General features: G+C 41.4%; 1 protein-coding gene across 2 annotated transcripts in view; it reads left to right on the top strand.

The window, feature by feature from the left end:
- Pde1c (phosphodiesterase 1C) overlaps positions 1-25643 on the top strand; it is a 588396-nt gene that overhangs the window by 96148 nt on the left and 466605 nt on the right. Inside the window, exon 1 of one of the 2 annotated variants that reach the window (XM_026401540.2) lies at positions 1561-1646. The exons of the other annotated variant lie outside the window; for it this stretch is intronic. Coding sequence (XP_026257325.1) covers positions 1562-1646 — 85 coding nt within the window. The 5' untranslated portion in view covers position 1561. Of the gene's footprint in view, positions 1-1560; positions 1647-25643 lie in introns of those variants that run through there. 2 annotated transcript variants of the gene reach the window in all.

Here is a 25643-nt window from a genome sequence, read left to right as displayed (position 1 = left end):
CCTTTATGATTAATCAATCTTGCCACCAACCTAATCAAACTATCTTGTGTAGTTCTGGGTCTTCCATGAGGGAATTTGAAACTGAAATACCAACTACACTCTGACATTAAAAAAAAATCAATTTCTTTAAAAATATTTGGTGAATTGAAGAAGGCTAAATTTCTGAGATGTACATTAACCTAGGTTTCTATGGGCTTTAGGACTTTATGGGTCTCCTGAAATTTGTGTGTGTGTGTGTGTGTGTGTGTGTGTGTTTGGAGAGGTTTTCTAATTTATTAGACTCTGAAGATCACTGTCCTCTAAACTTCACTGGAATCAAGTAGACATACACCTGCTTAACTTTTATTGACAAGTGTTTATTGTGTCAAATACCATCCTCCCCTCCCCCAATGAGGTTACATTAATTGTAGTCCCAAGAGAGCTTGGGCATAGCACCTTCATTCCCTGTGTTACCCAGAACGGACGCCTCCTCAGCACCCAACACAGAGCACTGTGGCTGCAAATCTTCAGTAACTGCTTGCTGGCTGCCAGGAATGATTTCCCCTGTTCAAGCCTTGCCTAACTCAGAAAGGCACAACAGATTTGGGGTCAATAAAGTAAAACTTCTCTTCCACTCTCTCCACTTTCTAGCTGAAGCACCTTCCTCAAGCTCTTCTCAAACTCAGTTTCGTCTTCTGTCATAAAAAACGTTAGCTCCAAGATTGGTAAGATCTTTCCCAGGTCTGCAAATGCCAGGAATCTTATCATGTTTGGCAAACCCAACTTTGAAAGAACGGAGCTACTCAAAACTCGCTTGTGAATCGCACATCTTAGAGCCTCCGGGTGAAAACGCTTGTCCACCAATATGGGTCACTTTGATAATCATCTTCTGGCCAGGGACTGTTGAGAAGTCGTGTATTATCGGGGCTTCAGAGGAGTTCTGGGGACAGCTGTGGGAGGAAGTGGGCGTGGCGATCTTCTGGACTTCCTTGTTTGGAGTAAACTTTGGCAGCATCTGACGGCTAAGATGTTTGCTTTTCCATCTGTTGATGTGCTTTTGGGGAGCTCTCTGGCCAGAGAAAACATATTTGAAGAAGCACGACGCCAAATCTCAGCCATTCCCTTGGGTCCTCAAACCCCACCAGCCTCCAGAGAGGGGAAGGCGAAGCTGAAATAGAAAACAGACGTGCCTATAGCGCTCTGGCTTCCGCGGCTCCCAGGGAGTAGAGCGGGAAAGGCGGGACTCCGGCACCCACCCACCCGCCGGGTCCACAGGCACCCGCGCGCTGCGTCTCGCCTTAGTAACTCTCCTCTCCTGGTATCTGGAACTGGCCGTTAGCGATGGGGCGGTTTCGATGGCTCGCTGACTCCGCCGTGTGCCTGGTGCACTAGTTGACGTTGGGTCCCGGTGCCTGCAGCCGGAGCGCTCTACTAGCAACTAGCGCGGGTCTGCGCGTGACAGCGCGCGGCGCGCCGGGAGAGGGGACGCCGGCGAGAGCCCGGCGCGGGGCCGTGCGCTTAGCGGTGGGGATCCCTGGAGGCAGCTGGCCAGCTGCTTGGACCCTGCCCGTCCGGCTGAGCCATGACGGACGCCAGCAACAGGAAGGAGGGCTTCAAAAAATGCCGGAGCGCCACTTTCAGCATCGATGGCTACAGCTTCACTATCGGTGAGAACTTTCCATCCCCGGTGTCCGACGCCTGGCTTAGGCAAACACCCTTTCCGGTGGTGGTGAGGGTCACTATCTAAGCAGGGGTGTGTGTGGAGGGATCATGGGTCGGCCTGGGCCAGGACTGTGCACGACAGGCAGGAGCACCTGGGAGCCACTGACATAGACAGGAAGCTGCGCCGGGGGTTGTCCATGAGGCACCCATCAACCTGCATCCCGCAGGAGCCAGATTTCAGGATCATACTTCTCTGAACTGCTCGATTTTCTTGCAGCGAATAGAATAACAAAATCCAGAAGAGGAAGAATACAGACAGCGATGGACACAGAGAGATGGAATGATGGAGATAGGAAAACCTAAGGAGGGAAGATAGAAAAGCGACAGAAAGACAGTGACCAAAGAGACTCACAGGGACAGAATGGCAAAGACGTTTAGGCATCTAGGCACCAGGTTAGAGATAGAAATGCCAAGACACAGGGGGGAGAGAGAGGAGAGAGGAGAGACTTAGAAGAAGAAACCCATTCAGAGTCTCTGAGAGAGACGCAGGATGCAGGCAGGGAGAGAGGGATAATATATCATGTTACTGAAATATTTGAGAAAAAGCTGTGGTGTCCCTGAGCCGAATGTTGGAGGCGAGTGTTGGAGTCTTCCGAACTCGAAGTGGCTCCTGCTTTCTTTCTGCCCCTAACTGTTCCTGTCCTCAGGGAGCTGGACCACAGAGCTCACCCTCTGGAGGCTGAGCATTTGAAGATATCTGTCCAAGATGTGTTTCTTGGTCTTACGCATCCACTGTTTTGAAACAATTTCTCAAGGTCTTGTGTCTTCCTCTTCCTGGGGGTGAGCAGACCTGGGAGGCCCAGTTAGTGGCAGGGGGCTCTGTGGATGTCAGCATTTGGAGAACAGCAGCATAAGGACAGGTGCTTAGGAGGTACTCTTGCATTCCTATTTCTGGGAGCACTCAGATTTCTGTGGCTTTAAATCTGATCTGAACTCCAGAGACTTTGAAAATGGGGGAGCATGTTAATTTGCTTTTTGGTGTGCTGCACCTGCTTGGAGGTGTGGTGGGAAAGTGCTGGGGGAAAATGAGACCGATGATGAGCAACTCATTTCTGGGCCAGTTTTGCTTGTTCTGAAGTGGCCCGAGGTTTCTAGGGCATGGACTCAACACATGTCCTTCCCCAAACATACCCTATCTCAACCCTTAGACTTTTAAAAAATATACATTTAGTTGTAGATGGACACAATACCATCATTTTATTTATCGTTTTTTTAAAAAATGTGGTGCTGAGGATCAAACCCAAGGCCTTACCTGTGTGAGACAAGCACTCTACCACTGAGCTACAACTCCAGCCCCACAGCTTAGAGACTTTGCCTTGACTGTCCTGCAGCCAGGAATGCCATTCCCCCAACTTGGCATTGAGAAATCTTGTCTGCCCTCCAAATGTCTGCTCTCATTTGCTACCTCTGGGTCTCTCCATCCCCATCAGAAAGAACATCCACTGCACACTGCCCATTGGTGGGGAGGGGTACTCCACCATAGCTTACACCCTGCCTGGCATTGGTTTGGCACCTGTGGTCTTCATTGCATTATGAAAGATGACACTGTGCTTATTTATTTTTTTCTCTGCTCCAATGGAGACATGATGGTGGGCACTCAGGGATCATTTATAGAAATGAATTAAAAGTTGTCAAGGTCAAAAGCATTTATTTAAAATGTCATTTTCATGTTAGTATTGGTTTTCTTGACTCTGCTGGAAAACTTTCAGAAGTGATTTTTTTTTTTTAAAGTACTAGTTCTCACCAGATCTTATCCTGCAAAAAGTGTGGCTTCCTAAAATCCAGGATCATAGCATGGTTCTCCTCCTCCTAATCCTGTCCCTCACCATTAGAAGGGATGGTCTAGCAGACTGGTATGGCCTGGTGGTTAGAAAGGGACCCAAAAGTGATCTTGTCACTTCCATTTGAGATAGCTGCCAGCTCATTTCAGGTTGCTGGGCATTTATTAATTCACTTCTTTTTATCTGTTCTCCTTTTATCCCTCCTTTCTTCAACAAATGATTATTGAACTTCACTGTATTAAAAGATACAATTTAGCACAATGCTTTCCACAAGGCAAAAATTAAATAAATAGTAATTGTTGTAAGTATTCAGGGCACTAAACTAACATAATGGGGAGGTCATGAAGATAAATCAGACTTAGGACTTGTACTCAGGGAATTTGTGTTCTTGGGGTGATGTGATATGTTCATACATAAACATATTACAAAATAGAATTATTGTAATAAGAGACATTTTAGAAATTTTAGGCCAGTATGGATATTTTAGAAAATATGCAGATTATTAAAAAAATCACCTGTAAATCTTATCAGGCCAAATGTTAATATTTCTTATATGTACTTTCTAGTACATTTTTGCATAGACAAAAATTTTTAAAGAAAATGCAATTGTAATGTTTGGAAATCTGCTATTTAATAATATTAGCTTTGTTTTGTGCTATATATAAAATATTTAATCAACCTCCTGTTTTTGATTATTGAGGCTTTTAGTTTTTATCATTAACAAGCAATGATAAAAATAAATCCCTAAGTACTTTCTTTTTAAATATTCATCTTCTAGTTGTAGTTGGACACAATACCTTCATTCTATTTATTTATTTTTTTGTGGTGCTGAGGATCGAACCCAGGGCCCGCAGGAGCTAGGTGAGCGCTCTACCACTGAGCCACAACCCCAGTTTTTTTTTTTTTTTAGTTATTGATGGACCTTTATTTTAATCATTTGTTTATTTGTGGTGCTGAGAATTGAACCCAGTGCCTCATAGGTGCAAGGAGAGCACTCTATCACTGAGCCACAAACCCAGCCCAATTTTTTTTTTTTGAGAGAGAGAGAGAGAGAGAGACAGACAGACAGACAGACAGAATTTTTTAATATCTATTTTTTTGTTTTTGGCGGACACAACATCTTTATTCTTTTTGTATGTGCTGCTGAGGATTGAACACAGCGCCGCGTGCATGCCAGGCGAGCGGGCTATGGCTTGAGCCACATCACCAGCCCCCAATTTTTTAAGGATGAACTTGTACAGAGTATGATTGCTTTGTTCAAGAACATGCATACTTTGGGAACTTTAAAACATATTGCTCAGCTGCCCTTTGGAAAGGCTTTGCAGTTCACACTCTATCAGCCATGTGTCACACTCTCATGAATACCCAAGGCTATTGTTTAAAAAAAAAGTTTCTAGTTTGAGAGGTGGAAGGTGGTATCTCAATTCACAAGTTATTTTACTTCTTTTGTAAAATTTTCTTTGTGTCTTTCCTCCAGGGAAAAACTTTTATTAACTTTTGAGCACTCTTAGTGTGTGTGTGTGCACATATGTATGTATATATATGTATATATATCATGCATATAACTGATGCATTAAATTTATATACCATGTAATTATAAATAGTACCTGTTAACTACTTTAATATTCTATGTTAGTCATATAATTATTACATTAATAGTGCTCATTATAACACAGGTAATTTATATACATGTATATATATATGTCTATATATATATACATGTATATAAATTTATATATACATACATTAACATGTGTGTTACAAACATTTCTTCCAAGCAGGAGCTCTCATACCCTTGCAACATCAGTGTGTGGTAGGATTGCTTAGAGAACAGGCAGATAGCTTGTAGCCCACACTTGTGGATGCCAGCTCATGGTGCATTTCAGTAGGATGGAGTAGGCAGATAGTGTCCCTTCTACCGTGTGGGAGAAGAATCCCAGAGAGGTCCAGCTCTCTTTTCTCAGGTGTCTGATCTTCTCTTATTAGGGAATCACCTCCTCTTTTAGGGTGGCAATCTAGGACGTTAATTTAAAAACCTTGTAGATCAAAGGACTTTACTAAAGGAGTGCATATGGTATGACAATGGAGATTTGAGAAATTATTATATGGGGAGTCCTGTGAGGAACAGTGGGGACCATGGGGACTCTGTGGGAAGGGAGATGTGAGCCAGCTGTGGTCACAAACTCTCTTTGGGGGGGCTCCTGTTGAAGGCACATTCTGGGCTGAGGGCAGGCATTCTCTTTTGGTTCTGATTGGGTATGAAGCAGCCTTCATCTTATGGTTCTCCCTCAGGACTGGGGATGTTTGGATACATGCAGGACCCTTTTAGTAGTTGTCATGCTGGAGGCCTGGGGGACAGACTCTACAGACAGTGAGCAGGGGACAGAGGAGTTAAACATTCTGCAGCAAGTACATCCCTACACAGCAAGGAACCATCCCAAACACCAGTCGCATCCCTTGGAACAATTCTATGAGGTTCCTTCTGGCAAGGAAGCCTGGGACCCCTGAACCCCTGTATGCCCTAGCTGCAGGCACTCTGGGGACTCTTGGCCAAGGCTGCCCTGGGAACAGGTGCCTCTTCCTGGGAAGAGTAGCTGTGGGTGTGGTCTAGGCTCTGACTTGGGGCTTCAGCAGTTTGTTCCACACCTTCCACAACAACCCTGAAAGGTAGCTGCTATGACTCCTATTTTAGGAGAAGAAACTCCTAAGCTTCTGAGAGGACGTAATTTGCCAGAAGTCACGTAAGAAGGAAGTGGCAGAGTTGGGGTCAAACCATATCTGCCCTGATGTGTCCACCATGGTTTGCTCCACGCCATACTGCCTCCCTAAGTGAGCGTCATTTCTGCCCAGCCTTGGGACAATCCATGATCTCCTTGATCTCCATTTGTCAGGTGGGCTGAACCAGCCCAGACTGGAGTGAAAGTAGAACCACTGCCTTAGGCAGGGCAGGTCCTGGGTCCCTTCCCTGGAAGAGATCAGGGAAAAAAAAAAAAACCAAGGCTTGTTAATCTGCCCCTCCCAGCCCCTGGTTCTGTCCCACCCTCTCCTGTGTCCCAGGGCAAGTGGTTTTATGTTCTCTGTCTATGAATCTCTCAGGTCACAAAGTGGACATGTGGTCAAGAGGTCTTGGAAACGGGTGAACATGTGCCACATGCAGAAAGCACGAACAGGGAGCCTTCTGTGTATAGGAACTTGTGATGGGCAAGTAATTATCATGATCCATGGTAATGGAGGCCGTATGACTCTGGGGAGGTACATGTTCAAACGAACTATTGAATATAAAGTGAATGGGGGGAATGGTGAAGCAGAATCTTGTTTTTCAGACAAACTTCCTTTGTCTTCTGGCATTTGGATATCTATCAGGGTTGGTATTAAGTGGATGCAGATTGTTTCTGAGGTTGTCTGAAATTCAGATACCCTCCTCCTCCACCCCATGAAGTTGGTCTGCAAAAGGGCATAGTGCTTTTTTCTTGTCACCCCTCTATCCTCCAAGTGGGCCTCACTAGATCTCTTTGGATGCTCCTCATTTCTCACTTTACAGATGTGCAAGTGGGGCTCAGGGAGGGCCCTTCATTCCCCCCCCGCCCCCAGTGATGATATTCAGTGAAATGGATAGAACTACAGGCTGGAGGATGTGAAGCTGGTGGGTGTGTCACAGAGAAGCTGCTTCCTTCAAAGATGGTGGTGGTGTGGGAAATTCTAGGCCTTGTTCACAGGGGGGTGTGTTTCCTGTAGCAACTATTAATGGCTCCCTGCCCTGTGTTTCTCTCTCTGGGTTATCACAGAGGAGGAAAAACAAGGGGCCCCTAGACAGCAATCCAAGGCTGGAGGGATTGAAACTGAGGGTTCCCAGTCACCCTTGGCCTGCCAGGGCCTGAAGGCAAATGCTGTCCTAGAGAGAACCTGGTGCTGGCAGGGCTCTGTAGGTGGCTGAGGCCAGGGTGGTTTGTGCCAGCACTGAGAGTGTGGCCCACATTCAGCGAAGGCATAATGTTGACCTCCCGTGGTGCATATGGCTGAGGACTCCTGACTGAGTTGTCTTGTCTGTCCAAGTGGGTGCAAGACCTTCTTTGGTCCTTGTATGCCTGGTGGAGACAACGATGGGGGTCAAAGAACCCAACAGAGAGCTAAGGTAACAGCAGAGCCCTCTGTTCACAAAGGATACCTGTGAAGACCCCCATGGATGCCTGAAACTGCAGATTGTAGGGGACCCCATGTCTGCTATGTTTTTTCCTATACATGCAAACTTTTGATAAAGTGTACTTTATAAATTAGGCACAATTAGATATTAACAATAATTAATAATAAAATAGAACAATTTTAACAATATACTGTGATAAAATGTATGTGAATGTTGTCTCCCTCTCCCCAAATATCTTATTTATACTGTATGTATAATGGTGGGTATGTGCTAGAGAAAAAAGATTCACCTCTCATGTAGGATGGCAAGATTTCATCATGCTACTCAGAAGAGGGTGCAATTAAAAACTTACAATTGGCTTATTTCTGGAATTTTCCATTTGATAGTTTGGGGCCATGGTTGGCTGTGGATAACTAAAAGCTTCAGAGAGTGAAACTGCAGATAAGCTGCTGTACACTACAGATACCTCCTGGTATTCACTGACCTAATTCCTTCCCTTTCCTCACATCCCTGGGAAGACTGGAGCCAGAGTCGGGTGGAGCAGGGTGCAGAGAGAGGAGGTGTGCAAACTGGGGCTTGGATTCTTGCTCTGCCTCTTAGCTTCCCTTCATTGGGCACCTTGGGAAAGTCACTTCACCTCTCTTAGCCTCAGTTTCTTCATATGTAAATGGGGAGTGTGATGCTCAGCTATCAAGCTGTGGTGAGGATTGAGTGCAGTTATATATGAAAAAAAATTCTGTGTTGACTCCTAATTGCCCTTCAAATGCTTCTTGCCAGTAGTGCAAAGTTAATAGTGGTGTACCACCCCGTATCATGGCATCTGCATTTCCAGCAAAAGGAATCGTGTCTTCAGTTTGAAGAATGAGGTTCTCACTGTGGGGTGGTGATTGTCAACAGCCATCAGGGTGCATGGTTTTAGGGGTGTGAGTCAGCTGAGAGGTGGCATTGTCAAGGGAAGCCCTGGGTTCTGGGGTTGTGATGCCCACTAGGCAAGTCTTTTAATTTCTCTGAGGCACACTTTTCTTCTTGGAATAAATAGGACTAGTGATACCATCCTGGAAGGTGAGCCACGGCGAGGGAAGTATAAGGAATGAAGGTCACTGTGTGATCCTGAGGATCTGTGGGTGCACTCTGGGACAGGCAGTCAGGACGCCCTGTACGACTATGCTGGCCTTGACACTAGATGGGAATCAGAGCAAAGTGTGCTCTGGGCACCCTCTTGGCCTTGCATGGGTTAATGGGCCTTCCTGAGCCATCTTATATGGCTGTCATGTCTTTCTGGGCTCCAGGGACCTGGGCAGAGTCCACCTGGCACCATGGGGACGTTGGGGATGGTAGTGAGAACAACATTGCAGGTCTGACAATCCTGAGCCTGACTTGGGGATCTGGATGGGGACACAGCAGGAAGAGGGGCCAAAACTGGACTTAGTAGAGTCCAGACTGTAACCATCACTGTCTGGAGTTAGCCACTCAAGGTTCCAATCCTGAATCCTGTCTTCTTTTGCTTGTGATATCAGACATCTGGCATTTCATGATTAAAGTCAAGTTTCCTAAGCCGTACAACTGGTACGGCTTTCCTAAGACATAATAACTGGCATCTACCTTGCTGGAATGGGAAATTAAATGAGGTCATGCAAGTGAGGGCTGACATATTCACTGGGCACAATAGGCAAAGTGTTCAGCACACAAAATTTTTAGGAGCCTATGCAAATATTAATTTCTTTTAAAATCAGAAAGGATGTTGAAGCTCAATATCTATTTATAAAGTTTTAGTCAAGCAAGATGAATAAGTTCTAGAGTTCTGCTATGAAGCATTGTATCTATGTACATGTAAAGATTATTTTAAATGGGTAGATCTCATGTTTAGTGTTTTTACCAGAAAAAAGTAAAAATTTATGATATTAATATATTTTTCTTCATACTAATGCAATTCTAAAATATATTTTAAAATTGTAGAAATTATTTTTTTTTAATGGAGGAAGGAGTCCACAATGGCAAACATATTTAGGGTCCAAGAAAATCAAAATGTAACTCTAGCTTTTAGTACAGGGCCTGGCACATCCTGGGCCTCCAGAATTGTTAGCTAGAGTTATTGGCAAGTCAACAAACATTGGCTGCATTTAGCACTGAACTAGATACTGGGGAAGGGCAGGGCTACGGACCATGAGGAAAAAAACAGTGTAGCCGTATGGGGAAGACCCACACTGGACTCAGAGTCCATAGATGGGGTTAGCTCTTACTTGCTTTCTAATGCTGAGTAAGTCACTTCACATGGGCCTCAGTTTCTCCATTTATAAATGAACTGGTTGGGTAGGAAAATCTCCTGAAGAAGGAAGGTGGGCTTTGAGTCCTGATGACCCCTAGGTTTCTCAGAGTTGGGAGGGTGTGGGAACAGCCACATAGGGTGTAAAGGAAGAATCTTTGCAGAATTTGGAACAAAAGGGAAACAAATTGCATGTAGGACTAATGATAAGCTCAGAGTTAAAATTAATCTTTTTCTTTTTTTTGGTACTGGGGATTGAACTTAGGGGCACTTAACCACTGAACCACATCCCTAGCCCTTTTTTGTATTTTTTTTTTTAAAAGACAGGGTCTCACTGAGTTGCTTAGAGTCTTGTTAAGTTTCTGAAGCTGGCTTTGAACTCATGATCCTCCTGCCTCAGCCTCCTGGGCTGCTGGGATTACAGGTGTGCACCACTGTGCCCGGCTGAGAATTATTCTTGAAGTAAGCATACTAAGTTTTCTGTAGACAACTTTGCACTGTTTTTTTTTTTTTGAAATATAGTGATGTTTGGTCACCACTGAGTTAGTCTTAAGCAAGGACCAAGGACAAGTCACTGTGTAGCTGTCTGGGCTTTCTAGTGATGCTAATGACCAGCAGGAATGAGGAGCTAGGTGGAGATTTCCAAGTGTTCCTGCTTGGGTGCGAGCTTAACTCCATTCAGATGTGGCGTGGAACCTTTATGACTTTAATTCACATTGGTAGACTTGGTGGTTAGAAAGAATACATGTAATAACAGATAAGATCCATAGCAGCAGGGAGCCTGGCTCCAGCTCAGTGAATACTTGCTGGGTCTAAGAGGCAGAATGTGAAGTTAAGAGCATGGAATCTGGAGCTTGACTGTTTTGGTTTGAATTTTGGCTTCAGAGTTTATTAGCTGTATGATCTTGGACAAGTTATTTAGTCTTTCTGCATCTAACACGCTCATCTGTAAAATGGAGATAATTATAATACCTATCTCCTAGGGTGTTGGAGGATTAAATGGAGTGATACATATCAAGCACTTGAAACTGCACCTGGGACAGTAAGTTTTATGTAGCTGTTATAATAATACTTTTATTATCACTTATTCATCATAATACATGAACATAAAATATAATAACAGTACATTAATATCAGCATAAAAATAATAACCAGATCAGTTCTGCTTCTTGAGATACCCATTTGTACTGTAAGCTGTAAGGATGACCTTGGTTTTATGGTTTTTGTTGTTCAATATTGGCATTTCCTGCTGAAAGGCATTCACTTTTGTGTCCTGGGGTGTTGGTTTTCTGATCTTGCAATGTGTTGGATTCCTGATGGGCCTCCAAGTACCCACATTCCCTCAACCAGCTGATCATCTTTCAGGACATGTCAAATGTGATAGTTTGGCAAAGTGAGTCCCTAACTGCCAGGCCCTTGTTGGATGGTGAGCTCTTCTAGGCTGGGCTGCCGGGTAGAGAGAAAAGCCATGCTGAAGACTTGGGCTCTAGATCCAGCTCTTGCACTTCCTGTCCCTATGGCTGTGGGAAAGATCATTCACCTCTTTGAGTCTCAGGCCCCTTATCAGTAATGGAAATAATAATTCCTACTTTGGTGCATTGTTGGAGGATTCAACAGGGCGAGGGATGTAGGAACCCAGCTTGCTCTAGGTGCCTGATAATTGGTAGCTGTTGGTTGTGAAGATGGAGAAGCTCTGAAATCAGGGAGCGGGCAAGACTCCCAGACCTGCAGCTGCTTCTCTGGATGGTGTGCACCAGCTTGCCACTGGCTGCCTCCCACAGCCCCCGACCAGCACTTATGTCAAGTGCTGGTGTGGCTGCAAGGCTGTCTTTGTTTTGGGGTAGGATTTCCGACCAGGCCAGAGATCTGGAGGCTTGCCTCTCCTCAGCCAAGTGCTTCCAGCTGGGTCTGGGTAATTGGTGCCAGCTGCTTTGGGGAGAGCCGGTTGGCACTTCCTGTGCAGCTGGCAGGCAAGCTCTGGAGTGTGGTGGGATCTTGGCCTGAGAACCAGTGCTTCCCTGAGGGGCCCTACTTAGGCTTGAGACAGAGCTGCTGGAAGTTGGATTGCACGTGGCAAAGGGAAGAAGCTGCTGGATGAGGGTGCAAACCAACTTCCAGTAGCTCTGTCCATGAGGATTAGAGCACACATACTGCTGTCAGAGTTGCTTTCTTTTGAGGGCGAGTCATGTTAATTGCACTGACTCCTGCCCTTTGTGCTTCTCCAAAATGCTGCCTGTGTTTCCTCTCTTGACAACCCTGTAAAGTGGCACAGGTAGGATTCCATGTGCTTGGAGAAAGAGATAAAAGAAGGATATGCTTCGTGATCACCAGCACGCATTCGAGGGCTTTTAAGAGATGGTCTAATTCAGTTTTCACAAGTTGAAATTAGATATGGAAGTGACTTTTCCAAAGTCCTACTAATGAGTGAGGGTTTCCATTGCAGTTCAGCTCCAGGGCTCTGTCCTGGTTTCACTGGGTACATGTGTGTGTGTGTGTGTGTGTGTGTGTGTGTGTGTGTGTGTATGTGTTTGGTTGGAATGCAATGTTGGATCTGCTCAGATGCTTGGTTCTTGGAAATTTCTCAAAAAATTATGGTGGTGTATGTCGTAGGAAAAAATATTCCTTTTTTATTTTTGAGCAATCCAGAAGTTGAATTGCTGAGTTCAGATGTTCACCATTTACAAGATATCTGACCACTTTTTTTTAACCTTTTCCAATCTTGTTTCCTAATCTTGTAAAGTAGGAATAATATCTACATATGCTAATACCTCTAAAAGATACACATGCTATCTACATTTCTACACATGGTCTACCTATCAGATGACATATGGTGCAGGAAGGAGACCATTGTAGGTGACTATAAAATATCAGTTTCTTTTCCCTCCTTTTCTCCCTCCATAATTTATGCCAAACCTGAAGGTATCTCAACTGGTCTGATGATTGCCCTGTAATCACAAAATATGGGACCCCTCCAGCCCTGGGGAGGCTTTTGGTCTCTGACAGGCTCCAGGAAAAAGCTAGCATTTTTTTACTTCACTCTGGGCCCAGGGAACCCAAATCAACACAATAGAATTTAGGCAGTGAGTGGGAAAGTGGATGGATTTCTATTTTAAAAGCATTAGTTTACAGTTTCCAAGAAAGGCCCACTGAGTCTAATGACTCATCTTTCTTTAACAGTTGGAAGTTACTTTAGGTTTCCAAATTTTGTCAAGTCAATAAGTATCAAAGGGGATTCCAGTGTCTTTGAAGAAGCAAAGCAGCAGGATTTCTGAGCTGAACTCCATCCTAGCCATCTGCTGAGCCCCAGGGAAACCCATTTTCCAACAAGATGTATTTTCTTTCTGTCTTTCTCATCTGGGTCATTCTTGAGGCCTACTGCATAAGATAGACAAACTTAAAAGATGCAGAATTTAGTTCAGTTGTGTAAGACCATAAACCTGCTCTTAGTGAGTCCTTCAAGGAGGCTGCCTTTTGTACTGGGAAGGGAGGGTGATTATGCACTTATGCAAGATGCCCTCATGTTGATGAGTCTTTACCACTTGTGACGTACTTTCCCAAATATCAACTCGGCTGATTCTATCAAAAACTGTGCAAGATCATTATGATTAGCTCCATTCTACAGATATAAAATGAACTGGTTGCTGCCTGTCACTCCCCGAAGGGGGTGTGTTTTGAGTCCTGATGACCACCCAGGCTTTCCCAGAGTGGGAAGTGTTCAAGGAATGGCCAAGTGAAACTGGAGTTCCAAGAAGTCGTAGCGACTTGTTTCAGAACAGTGACTCAAACCTAGTTTCTACAGTTCTGAGAAAGCTCAGGCATTGGAACTAGAAATCTGGGGACCCTCTCACCTTCCTTTTCCTGTGTCTCCACCTCCATCCACCTCATCTAATTAGTATTCAAATCCTGCAGAGCTTCTGATCCTGCTGCCCTCTTGCTAAAAAGCTCCCCTTGCTTGCAGGATCATGTCCTCCTTCCCAGGTAGGGCTCCTTGGCTTCCCCTAACTCTGATTTTGCTTTTATCTGGGTTCCTCCTTGGCAGTTCCCCTGCCAGTCCTGCCTGCCCCCCTGGGTTGCTGTCACTCACATAATCTGTCTTTGTGAAGAGCCACCTTGAGGCAGCTTTGTGTTAGGCACCTGGGTTACAAAACAGACCAGTGTGATGTCCTGGCGTTTGTAATCCAGCGTGGTCTTAGACGGTGGTGGTAAATGCTGTCTTCAGATGGAAAGGCCCAGGTGCTGTGGGAGTGCCCAGGAGAGGGACTAAACCTGCCTGAGGTTGCGGTGGGCTTCCTTGCTCAAGGTTGTGGGAGAGGAGTTGGGAGGGACCACATGCCCTAGAGATTCTGATTCCATAACTCTAAGATGAGGCCCAGGCATGCACAGTTTTTAAAAAGCTCATTTTGAAGTGCAGTCTTGTTTAGAAATCACTGAGCTGGATGAGGTTGGAGATGCAATGGACAGGGGAGAAATTGGGGAACATTCTAGACAGAGACATACTATGTATAAGAACAGCATGGTATGTTAGCTTGATAGTGGTTAGCAGTAGGAGTAGGGGGTGAGTGGGGAGTGGGGAGAGAGGGGGGTGGAGAGACAGTTAGAGAGACCAGGGACCAGGTAGGAGACTTGCATTGGTCCAGAAAAGATTTAATAAGGGACCAGTTAATTCACTGACCTCTGTGGTCCTGTGGCCAGAGGGGTGAAATGGGCTGTTGGGTGGGTAGAGGAAGAGGTTAGGGGGGTGAGCAGAGGTTGTCAGAGTCAAGACTGACTATGAAGTCAAGCTTTGGGTCTTTTCCCCAAGCGCAGTGGAAGGCAACAACCATTTTAAGCAGAGGCAACCTGATCAGACTTGTGTTTATAAACAGACTCTGGCATTTCTGTGGCAAGTCAATGGGTGAGAGATGAATGGTGTTGCTATCGGTAATAACTAGCTATTACTGTGTGTTTGACTTTCCTCTCTGTATCTGGGCCTTCCTGGATCCTTCTGAGTATTAGTTCTCTTTTTGGAGCAAACCAGACAAACTTTCAGGCTGCCAGAGTTGAAGGTGGTCCTTGGAGGCTGGAGGCTGTCTTCATTTTCCTAATTACTTAATTCATTTCTTAACAAAATGAACATAGAATTATTTATTTTATTTGCCTATAAAATGATCCATATTAATTTTAGGAACTCAGAAAAAAAACCCTCATTATCCAGAGATGCCCTCTGTTAATATGCTATCCTAGGCACACATGTGATTCTATTACGGTTTTATTTATATGGTTCATATGTGTTCTATTACTTGCTTTTAAAAACTTCATAGTATATAGACCTTTTGAATTACATAGTGCCCCCCCCTCTCTCTGTCTTGTGCCTAGGTCCTCTTATGCTCACATTACCTTCTCTGATCCTGAATGCTCAGGAGCCAGGTGAAATTTATCTGTTTCACAGCACGCGTGGTGGTGTCTCACCACTTATACACACACACTTATTTTATATACAAACATTTACACACACACATCATATATACTTATTCTCTGTCTGCAGTTGAGCTTTGTAAACATTAGCTTACTTAAATCCCCATTTTCCTGTGGGGAAGGTAAGGTACTTGTCCAGGGAAGCAGACAAGGGCATCTAGGGTATCATAAGCTATAATGGTCGTGTGCAACCCCGACTATGCTTGGAGATGTTAGAGGGCTCTTCTTACATCTGTGGGACAAGCCTTTGGTAAAAATCCAAAGCCCTTTGGGATGTCCTCTTAGCATTCCAATGAGAGGCTTTGTGACTTGGCCTGAGGGAGGAGAACTGAATATCAAATTCTTAGGACCTGTTTTTTACAGTTTATTTCAACTGACAACTCAGAAGGCCACTCCTTCCTTTCCCTTCTCTTATAAACAGTTGAGTGCCCGCGCACTGCCCTGCAAATATAGGGAGGCATTAGACAATTTCTCTCAGCCTTGAGCAGTGTGTGGGCTTGTGGGGAGACTTGACATTGAAGAGTACCATGCCCAGGCCGAGTGCTGTTTCAGGAATTTGTAAAGGGTGAGGATAACTCAGGGGTGTGAAGGCGGAACTTCCTGTAGGAGTTGACACAAGCTTGGACTCAGGTTTTTCTACTCTTGCTGTTTTTCTCTCCTTTGCTTTCCCTTCTTTTCCATTCCATGCCTCCCCCAGCCCCTCCAATTCCTCTTTCTTCCTTCCCATTTCTTTTTTCCTTTTCCTTTTCCATCTTTCGGTTTTATTGAGATATAATTTACATGTCATACAATTCACCCATTTTAAGGGTTGCAATTCAACATTTTAAAATAATTTTTCAGAGTTGTGCAGTCACCAGGTGTATGTGCTTCATTCTGTTTTATTTGAATAGTATTCCAATAAATGGATTTACTTATCTATTCACCATTTGATGGACACGGGTTGTTTCCAGGTTTTGGCTATTATGAATAGTGCTGCTATAAAATTTTTGTATAAGCCTGTGTGGATGTATGTGTTGTATGTGTTCAGTCTCTTGGGTAGATTCCTAGGAGTGAAACTGCTGCATTGTATGGTAAATTCATGGGTAACTTTTTTTTTTTTTTTTGGTACTGGGCATTGAACCCAGGAGTGCTTAAACACTGAGCAACATCCCCAGCTCTTTTTATATTTAAAAAAAATTTTTTTGAGACAGGGTCTTGCTAAGTTGTTTAAGGCCTCACTAAATGGCTTAGGCTGGCCTTGAACTTGTGATCCTCCTGCCTCAGCCTCCCAAGGCACTGGGATTATAGGCATGCACCACCACACCTGGCTTAATGTGTAACTTTCAAGGAACTGCCAGGCAGTTTTTAAAAGCACCATTTACAATCCTACCAGTGATGTAGGAGAGTTCTTGAACTGAGTTTTAAAGAGGGAGGAACCAGTTACATCTCAAATACTGCAGCTGGCTGCATTAGAAACAAATAGGGATCTTGTTAAAGACTTCTGGACTACATGCACTAGAGATTCTAATTCCATAGCTCTAGGATGGGGCCCAGGCATGCACATTTTTAGAAAGCTCATTTTGAAGTGCAGTCTTGTTTAGAAACCACTGAGCTGGATGAGGTTGGAGATGCAATGGATAAGGGAGAAGTTGGGGAATATTCTAGATAGAGGCATACCATGCATAAGAAGAGAATGGTATGTTAGCATGATAGTGGTTAGCAGTAGGAGTAGGGGGTGGGTGGAGGATGGGGGGCAGAGAGAGAGAGAGAGAGAGAGAGAGAGAGAGAGAGAGAGAGAATATGAATCTTAGAGAGACCAGGGAGCAGGTAGGAAACTTTTTAAGATTTAATAAGGAACCAGTTAATTCACTGACCTCTTCATATTTCACACACACACACACACACACACACACACACACACACGGAAGAACTAACTTTTTTTTGAAGTTCTAGATACTAGGCTCAGAGATTTATGTTTAATTTTCAACAAACTTTTTGATGCATTATTATTCTCAGTTTATAGGTCAGAAGCCTGAGGCTCGGAGATTAAATAATAGGGCTGGGACTGGAAGCCATCTCTGTCTGGCTCCCTCCACCACAGCAACCTGCTTCTCCTGCACGCAGAGCTCTGTGCTACTGCTGTGCGAGGAGGGTCTTGGGATTTCATTTTCATTGAAGGAGAATTTATTATGCATTCGGATATTGCAATGGATTCTCTGGCTGGCTGTGCAGTCACTGCTATTTGCCCTTTTTTGTGATAGGTTAGAGGCATATTAAATTTTCTCTGATGGAAATGAAAATATCTAAATGTGCCAGGGAAATGCAAAACGGAATACCTTAGTTAAACACCTTGAGGCTTTAGTTTATCTTAGCTTCAGTTTAAGTCCTCCGCCTTTTCCCTCCTGGTCTCTTGTTGATCAAGGTTGCCTTTCCTGCCTGTGCTGAAACTTGACCCTGCATCTCTGGTGGCTGTCAGTCTGAGCTCTACAGAAGTGGAAGATTAAGGGCCCTCTGTGACTCAGGCATCTGAGTTCTGTGCTGGGACTGTTTTCAGAGTTGTATGCGTGATGAGGGGAAACTTGTAGTAATTACTGAACAGATGCCCTTAATGAGGTCTCTGCTGGATTTCCAGCTAGCATCAAAAGCTCTGCATTGGGACAGGAATGTCGAAGTCACTGGATCATTATGTGACATCACATCCTCCCCTTGTTGTCATAGCAGCTGTAATCATTCCACTGACAGTGTCCCTCCGGGTGATGGCAAGCCATGTCTTTTTTCATTAATGGGAACCGTAGCAGTTCCTTCCATGCTAAGGAGAAAAAGAACTAGCTCTTGGAAAGAAGAAAAACTCAATCATTTTAGCACCTTATTACTATGATTGTTAGTATTTTGATAGTTATTGTGCAGGTTGTGCATGTTGATGATGGAAAATTTTATAAAATCAAGATTGGCCAAGAAAACACAAGATACCTGTAATGTCCATATGTGGAGAGAACTACTGTTAACATTTTAGTGACTGTCTGAGAAAAACGTTTTTAATGAATTTGCACACGTATATTCATTGATTTTTTTCTCCCCAGATCATTATTGGATGTTCTTTACCTCTTTCCCCATATAACAAGTGTAATTAATATCTTTTCATATCAATCTTCTTCATAAAATTTTTCAGGTAACGATGATTTATTTAGCTGATTCTTTATGGTTGTATATTTAAGTCCTTTCTACTTTCTTGGTGTCACAAATAATGTTATATAAAGTCTCAATGCCTCTACCATTTTATAAATTTTTTCTGCCTTAGGATACATTCCTAGAAGTAAAGTTGTTGGGCATTGAGAGTTGAATACTTTTGAGATATTTGAAATATATATATATATTAAACCATCCCCATCTCCAATGTTGTACCAGTTTTTAATTCCCCATATAAAGTAAGTTTATATTTACCTATTGACATGGTTTAAATATGGACTTCAACCTTTAAAAAAGTTGTAACTTACTAGATAAAAAATGGCATATAATTCTCCTATTGCTTTTCTTGACTCTTTGTGAAGTTGAACCTTTTTTCCCTCCAGGTATTAATTATCATCTGTTTTTCTTTTATAAATACCACATTCCTGCCTTTTGGTGGTTTTTCTATTGTTTTTTTCTTTTTTTTTTTTTAAGAGAGAGTGAGAGAGGAGAGAGAGAGAGAGAGAGAGAGAGAGAGAGAGAGAGAGAGAGAGAGAGAGAGAGGGAGAGGGAATTTTTAATATTTATTTTTTGTTCTCGGCAGACACAACATCTTTGTTGGTATGTGGTGCTGAGGACCGAACCCAGGCCGCATGCATGCCAGGCGAGCGCGCTACCGCCTGAGCCACATCCCCAGCCCATGTTTTTTTCTAATTTACATAAACATTTAATATATTTAGGCTATGAAACCTAGGTAATATTGGCAGCAAATAATTTTCATTTTGTAAGTAAACCTTGGAAACTTGTTTTGTGTCCAAGTGTTCAATTTTTAAGTAATCCAATCCATTTTTTTGTTCACTTATTTTTTTCATATTTAGAAAAACCTTTTACATAGAAAGGATTATGAAAATATGCATCAGGATTTTCTTGTAGAACTTTTTAGTTTTATTTTTATATTTAAATATTTAATTCAGACAAAATGATGAGGTAGGGATTTAAATTTTTTTTTTTTGTTTTTTTTTTTTGGTCCTGGGTATTGAACCCAGGGGTGCTTAATCGCTGAGTCACATCCCCATCTCCAGCCCTTTTTTAATATTTTATTTAGAGATTGGGGCTCACTAAGTTGCTAAAGCTGGCTGTGAATTTATGATCCTCCTGCTTCAGCCTCCTGAGCCCCTAGGATTATAGGCATGTGCCACAATGCCCAGGTGGGTTTTAATTTTGTTTTTTCCCCTAAATTTATCCATTATTTTTTGCAATGATTTAAAACACTTCGTTAGTAATTAATAATGTTACACACATGTGTACACACACTTGGGTCTCTTTTTATAATTTTTATGCTATTTGTCAGTCTCTTCCTCTTCTTGGGTGATGCTTTTAGTTATTGTAACTTTGTGACATATATATATATATATATATATATATATATATATATATATATATATATACACACACACACACACACACACATTAGTTATTGATAGACCTTAGGCCTAAAAATTTATTTCTATGTGGTGCTGAGAATCGAACCCAGTGCCTCACACATGCTAGGCAAGTGCTCTTCCACTGAGCTACAACTCCAATCCCTTGTGGTATATTTTTACATCTAATATGACAAGACTATATTCATTCATCTTTTTCAAAAAGTTTTTTGCTATTCTTGCTTGTTTTTCTTTTTGATGGACTTCATATTTGTCAGTTTTCATTAAAATAACATGTAGATTTTTTAATAGGGTTGTAGTTAAGAGTGTGAGTTAGCAACTTCCTAGGTGTTCCAATTCTAAATCAATTGTTGGAAATATTCTATAGGTACTAAAAGTAAATATCCTGTTTTCATGTATATCATTAATATATTAACTAAATTAATTATATTTTCATTATGTAACCCAGGTCAATTATACAGATTAGCTATTATTAATACCATAATTTAGATTCTTTTTTAATTTTTAAAATTTTTTTTGGGTTGTTTGATCTAATGGAGACTGATTGTTTATTAGAAACTTCTGCTATATCTTTGCCTTAGAAAATTTTTTTCTTCTATTTCTTTTTTTTTTTTATTTATTTATTTATTTATTTATTTTTTTTTTATTGGTCGTTCATAACATTACATAGTTCTTAATACATCATATTACACGGTTTGATTCAAGTGGATTATGAACTCCCCCTTCTACCCCGTATACAAATTGCTGTATCACATCAGTTACCCTTCCATTGATTGACATATTGCCTTTCTAGTGTCTGATGTATTCTGCTGTCTGTCCTATTCTCTACTATCCCCCCTCCCCTCCCCTTCCCTCCCCTCCCCCCCTCCCCTTTTCTCTCTCTACCCCTTTTACTGTAAATCATTTCTTCCATTTGTATTATCTTGTCTTACCCCTCCATTCCTCTTATATGACATTTTGTATAACCCTGAGGATCGCCTTCCATTTCCATGCACTTTCCCTTCTCACTCCCTTTCCCTCCCACCTCTCATCCCTGTTTAATGTAAATATTCTTCTCAAGCTCTTCGTCCCTACCCTGTCCTTGTTAACTCCCCTTATATCAAAGGAGTCATTTGGTATTTGTTTTTTAAAGATTGACTAGCTTCACTTAGCATAATCTGCTCTAATGCCATCCATTTCCCTCCAAATTCTATGATTTTGTCATTTTTTAATGCAGAATAATACTCCATTGTATATAAATGCCACATTTTTTTTATCCATTCATCTATTGAAGGGCATCTAGGCTGGTTCCACAGTCTTGCTATCGTGAATTGAGCTGCTATGAACATCGATGTAGCAGTGTCCCTGTAGCATGCTCTTGTTAGGGCTTTAGGGAATAGACCGAGAAGGGGAATAGCTGGGTCAAATGGTGGTTCCATTCCCAGCTTTCCGAGAAATCTCCATACTGCTTTCCAAATTGGCTGCACCAATTTGCAGTCCCACCAGCAATGAACAAGAGTGCCGGATCAAGGAGCTTGATATTAAATCAGAGACACGGCATCTGATAGAAGAAAAAGTTGGTTATGATCTACACGCTGTGGGATCGGGCTCCAAATTCCTCAATAGGACACCCATAGCGCTAGAGTTAACAAATAGAATCAACAAATGGGACTTACTCAAACTAAAAAGTTTTTTCTCAGCAAAAGAAACAATAAGAGAGATAAACAGGGAGCCTACATCCTGGGAACAAATCTTTACTCCACACACATCAGATAGAGCCCTAATAACCAGAATATACAAAGAACTCAAAAAATTAGACAATAAGATAACAAATAACCCAATCAATAAATGGGCCAAGGACCTGAACAGACACTTCTCAGAGGAGGACATACAATCAATCAACAAGTACATGAAAAAATGCTCACCATCGCTAGCAGTCAGAGAAATGCAAATCAAAACTACCCTAAGATACCATCTCACTTTTTCTTCTATTTCCATCTTAACTTTATACATATTTTGGCATACTATAGCTTATTTTGCAAAATTTATGTGGGTTATATATTCACTACCAATTTTGTTTTTTCAATATAAAATAATTCTCTGGGTTGGTATCATGAAATGGTATTTGCCATTTTTTTCCTACAAATTTGTAATACATATTGTGTGTGAATATATTCTCATTACTAAAAATTCAACCAGACCAAAACATTAAAATCTCCTCAAATCCAGTTCTAACATTTTGGTGAACACCCTTTGCACGTTGGGTATGTAGGCATATGAACACACAGATTCACAATATGCTGTGGGAATCTTCTTTGCATGTTTTTGTGTAATCAACATTTTTTCCCTTTTAAAAATATATGACAGTCATCTTTCTGTTGCAACAAACATAAAGTTAAGTAACCATTTTAAATGAGCTTCTTGATTGGAAATGTTTATACTTTCATCAGATCAAGAAATTAGGCTTCCTATTCTTTTGTCTTTACCCTTTTTGTTTTACTTTGTTTAGGTACTACTATATGCATGTGTGCAAATGTGTATAATAAATGTGTATGTATATATATATACACACATATATTTATAGAGAAAGAGAGAAAGAGAGAACTTTTTAATATTTATTTTTTTTTAGTTTTCAGTGGACACAACATCTTTATTTTATTTTTATGTGGTGCTGAGGATTGAGCCCAGCGCCCCGCGCATGCCAGGTGAGCACGTTACCGCTTGAGCCACATCCCCAGTCCATATGTATATAATTTTTAATTTAAATTTTTTGTAGTGGGGATTGAACTCAAGAGGATTGTACCTTTAACCGACATCTCCAACCCTTTTTCATTAACTTTTATCTTGAGACAAGTTCTTGCTAAATTGTAGAGTCTGGCCTTGAGTTTGTGATCTTCTTCCTTAGCTTCTTGAGTAGCTGGGATTAAAGGTATGTGCCATTGCACCCAACTCAATATTTTATTTTTGACCCAATTTGATAGTTTTAATTTTTAAAGAGAGATTAATATAATTTAAAAATAATTATTATATTGCTCTTGTAACATATCATTATTTTCTACTGAAAAAGATATACTATGATGCTCTTACCTTTGTTTTTTTCGTTTAGATATATGGACTCTATTTGCTTTACCCTTTTTCTTTTCTAGTGTTTGGAAAGCATATATACTATTGACAGTTACCTTTAACTTTTAAAAATTGTATTTTAATCAGCTTTTTTCAATTGTCAGTCAAGTGTGAAATGAGACTTTTAGTGACAAGATCTTTAACACAATTTTGGCTATCCTGTCCTCTTAGGGCTATATTAATATATTTGATTTTGGGTTTTATATGTGATAAATTTTTATATTTGATTTTGTATTAAAAATAATAATAGTTCACCAAAAATTTAACCTATGTGTGAAGCATACAATTCAATGAATTTTAGTAATTCTCCAGTATCCAATTTTAGAACATTTCCATCATCTACAAAAGAACCTCCAAGCCTGTTCTCATTTAATCTGGTTTTATATCTGGCTTTCTGAGAATTGTTCCTCTTTTTAAACTAGTTTTATTTTTCACTGCCAATCACTTATGTGCCTTTTCTGGAGTGCTTATCTTAAAGGTCTTCATCTTTAGATTGTTGAACAACAAATTCAAGAAATTTTCTTGAAACTCCCGCATGTCTTAATAGCTCATGTTTCTGAAAATCCCTTCCTCATATGGACAGTTAGATTGATGACATAAAATTGCTGGATTGTAACTTTTTTCCTTCTTCAAAATACTATAGTCATTGGATTTATTCTAGTGTTGGAGAGATTGGAGTATTGATTAACTTTTTATACTTTGGAGGCAACTTGATTTATTGGCCTGGGTGCTTATAGGTTTTAAAATATAACTTAACTCAAAGAGCTTTACACCAAAAAAACCAAACAACCCAATCAACAAATGGGCCAAGGAACTGAACAAATACTTCTCAGAAGAAGATATACAGTCAATCAACAAATATATAAAAAAGTTCAACATCTCCTGCAATTAGAGAAATGCAAATCAAAACTACTCTAAGATTTCATCTCACTCCAGTCAGAATGGCAGCTATCCAGAATATAAGCAACAGGGCTGGGGATGTGGCTCAAGCGGTAGCGCGCTCGCCTGGCATGCGTGCGGCCCGGTTCGATCTTCAGCACCACATACAAACAAAGATGTTGTGTCCACCGAGAACTAAAAAATAAATAAATAAATAAATAAAACAAAAAAAAAACCTTTAAAAAAAAAGAATATAAGCAACAATAAGTATTGGTGAGGATGTGGGGAAAAGGCACACTCATACATTGCTGGTGGGACTGCAAATTGGTGCAGCCAATCTGTAAAGCAGTATGGAGATTCCTTACAAAACTCAGAATGGAACCACCATTTTACCCAGTTACCCACTCCCCCATCTATACCCAAAGGACTTAAAAATAGCATACTATAATGATGCAGCCACATCAATGTTTATAGTGGCACTATTCACAATAGACAAACTGTGGAACCAACCTAGATGTCCTTTAATAGATGAATAGGCAAAGAAACTGTGGTATATATACACAATGGAATATTACTCAGCATTAAAAGAGAATAAAATTATGGCATTTGTAGGTACATAGATGGAGTTAGAGAATATTGTGCTAAGTGAAGTAAGCCAATCCCTAAAATCAAAGGCCTGAGCCTGAGAGATGATAGGGGAGGTTTAATACCTCTTTTCTGTCTCTCATCTGATGATCTCTGTTTTGCACATCAAAGCCAGACTGGGGAGCTGAAGCCTCAGCAGCTATGGTTTTCATCAGTCCCATCATTTGCTCCCAGGTTTTAGTATTGGTCTGTGGTCAGGTTTAGTTTTGTTACAGCTTATTATCATTTTTTATGTCTGCATTTCCATTTATAGGAACTCATATGCATTAGGGATTTGTGGCTTTATACCATTTTAGGCCAGAGACATCATATTTGATTTTATATGAATTTTGTAAAAATTTTTAAATGCCCTGTGACAATTTGTGAAGGCTTTGTACAAGTGGGGTTGAAAGATTTTTAAAAAACTATATCTGAATAATGTTATATGTTGCTGGTTATTGTGGGAAAACATCAGGAATGGATTTTTTTTAATGATGTGAGGTATAGGGATCTTTTTCTTCTATGAATGAGTTCGGAAGCAGAGTCGTGAAGAACTATCTTATAAAAGCCAGGATTTTGCTCTTTCTGTGCTACCCCAAAGTCACATTTCCCAGTTCTTTCTTTCCCTAGATGATGGTGGTAGTGGTTATTCAAAATAACTGATGCTTGCTGAGTGGTTCTTGTGGAGAAGACATTGTGTCCAGGTTTCAGAAGTCTCATTTAATCCTCACTACATACAACTCTTGCAAGATATTTTTTATTAATACTATTTTTATTCCCATATAAAAGGTTAGACAATTTGATTAACATTATAGAGCTTACAAGGGGCACATGAATCAACTCTGGAATCTAGGCTCTGTGGTTCCAAAGTTCTAGCTCCTGGTCACTATGCAGTACACCTTCTCACAGTGGCATCCTCTCTACCAATCCTCCTCTGACATCCTGAGGCTCCATTCAGCCTTAAACTATAGGATTTAATGTTGGTTTCTTTTTGGATCCAAATACCTCCTATTTATGTTAACATGAGAACTGAAGGTAATGTAGCATGTGTGGGAAATTGAAATGCTTTGTCTTCCTTGTGTTTTGAGTTATGATTAGCTACCCATTAATTG

This window comes from Urocitellus parryii, chromosome 3 (genome assembly GCF_045843805.1).
Source record: "Urocitellus parryii isolate mUroPar1 chromosome 3, mUroPar1.hap1, whole genome shotgun sequence".
Classification (NCBI taxonomy): Eukaryota; Metazoa; Chordata; class Mammalia; order Rodentia; family Sciuridae; genus Urocitellus; species Urocitellus parryii.
Note: the sequence above shows the minus strand (reverse complement) of the source record. Positions and strands in the feature narration are given on the sequence as shown.